This window comes from Dipodomys ordii, unplaced genomic scaffold, assembly GCF_000151885.1.
Source record: "Dipodomys ordii isolate 6190 unplaced genomic scaffold, Dord_2.0 Scaffold45, whole genome shotgun sequence".
In the NCBI taxonomy this organism is placed as follows: Eukaryota; Metazoa; Chordata; class Mammalia; order Rodentia; family Heteromyidae; genus Dipodomys; species Dipodomys ordii.
Genome location: NW_012267261.1, coordinates 9,552,370 through 9,553,572, shown reverse-complemented (window position 1 = coordinate 9,553,572; position 1,203 = coordinate 9,552,370). Strand labels below are relative to the sequence as shown.

The 1,203-nt window shown below is 59.0% G+C and overlaps 1 protein-coding gene across 1 annotated transcript in view; it reads left to right on the top strand.

Moving 5' to 3' along the window:
• The first annotated feature begins 7 nt into the window (after nucleotides 1-7).
• Nucleotides 8-1,203, top strand: part of Umps (uridine monophosphate synthetase) — a 23,364-nt gene continuing 22,168 nt past the window's right edge. Inside the window, exon 1 of the mRNA XM_013019417.1 lies at nucleotides 8-183. Within this exon, the coding sequence (XP_012874871.1) occupies nucleotides 28-183 (156 nt within the window). The 5' untranslated portion in view covers nucleotides 8-27. The remainder of the gene's footprint in view (nucleotides 184-1,203) is intronic.

Genomic DNA, 1,203 nt, shown 5'->3' with positions numbered 1-1,203 from the left:
TATTCGCAGAGCGGAGCGCGCGCGAGGATGGCGGCCGCGGGCTCGGCTTTGGATCCCTTGGTGGCCGATCTGTACGACGTGCAGGCTTTCAAGTTTGGGAACTTCGTGCTGAAGAGCGGGCTCTCCTCTCCCGTCTACATCGACCTGCGGGGCATCGTGTCCCGCCCGCGTCTTCTCCGTCAGGTACCCGCCGGGCGGGAAGGAGGGAGCGCGCGGGGCGGGACGGAGGGGGCGGCGGGGCAGGGCCGGGCCCACCTCACCGGAGCCCGCCACCCCGCAGGCCCACCCGCTGCGAGCCGGCTCGGGATGCTCAGGGCGCGTGGGGACCTGCGCTGCAGCCGGCTCCCAGCGCCCGCCTCTGACACGTGCTTTCCAAAGCGCTGGGAAATCCTGCGACCGGGAAGCCCTGGCGGGAGTTCTTGGTATTTAGCCCCCCCACCCCACACCCCCCCCCGAAAGTAATCTTGAGGAAGAAAGGAAAAAGTGAGTGAGCGATGCATTTAATAGCTGATCACTCGTTTAGAAAGGCCAGGCAGGCACCAGTGGCTCCCGCCTGCAATCCTAGCTTCTCAGGAGGTTGACGTCGGGCTGGAAGGTCAACTCAGGCAGGAAAAGTCCTTGAGACACCCTCATCTCCAACAACTCCCTCCCGCCCCCCACTCTCCCATCCCAAGCCACTTGAGCCGTGGCTTCAGTAGTTTAGAGTGCTAGCTTTGAGCAAAATTAAGAGACAGCGCCCAGGGCCCAAGTTTAAGCCCTAGGACCGACACAAAAAAAGAGGAACGGGGTAGTAGTTTGCATTGTGTTGTATGGCCAGGAACAAGAATGAAGGCCCGGTGGCCGACACAGCCTCGGTGGCAGGTGTTGGGTCCATGTGTGAAGGATGAATCTGGGATACCTTAGCGGTTTCTCCGGCTTCACCTGGGAATGAATTTCCTTACACTGCCCAATCAACTTGTGTAGTTCTGAAGAGGCATGAGCCACAGCTCTACCTGTGGCCCGTTAACTGGAGATAAGACTTTCAGGGACTTTACTGCCTGGGCTGGCTTTGAACCTCAACCGTCAGATCTTAGCCTCTGGAGCATTATGAGTTTTTTTTTTGGTCGGTCGCTGTCCCTCAGCTCTTCAGCTCAAGGCGAGCGCTCTACCACTTGAGCTACAGCGCCACTTCCGGTTTTCTGGTGGTTTATTGGAGATAGGAGT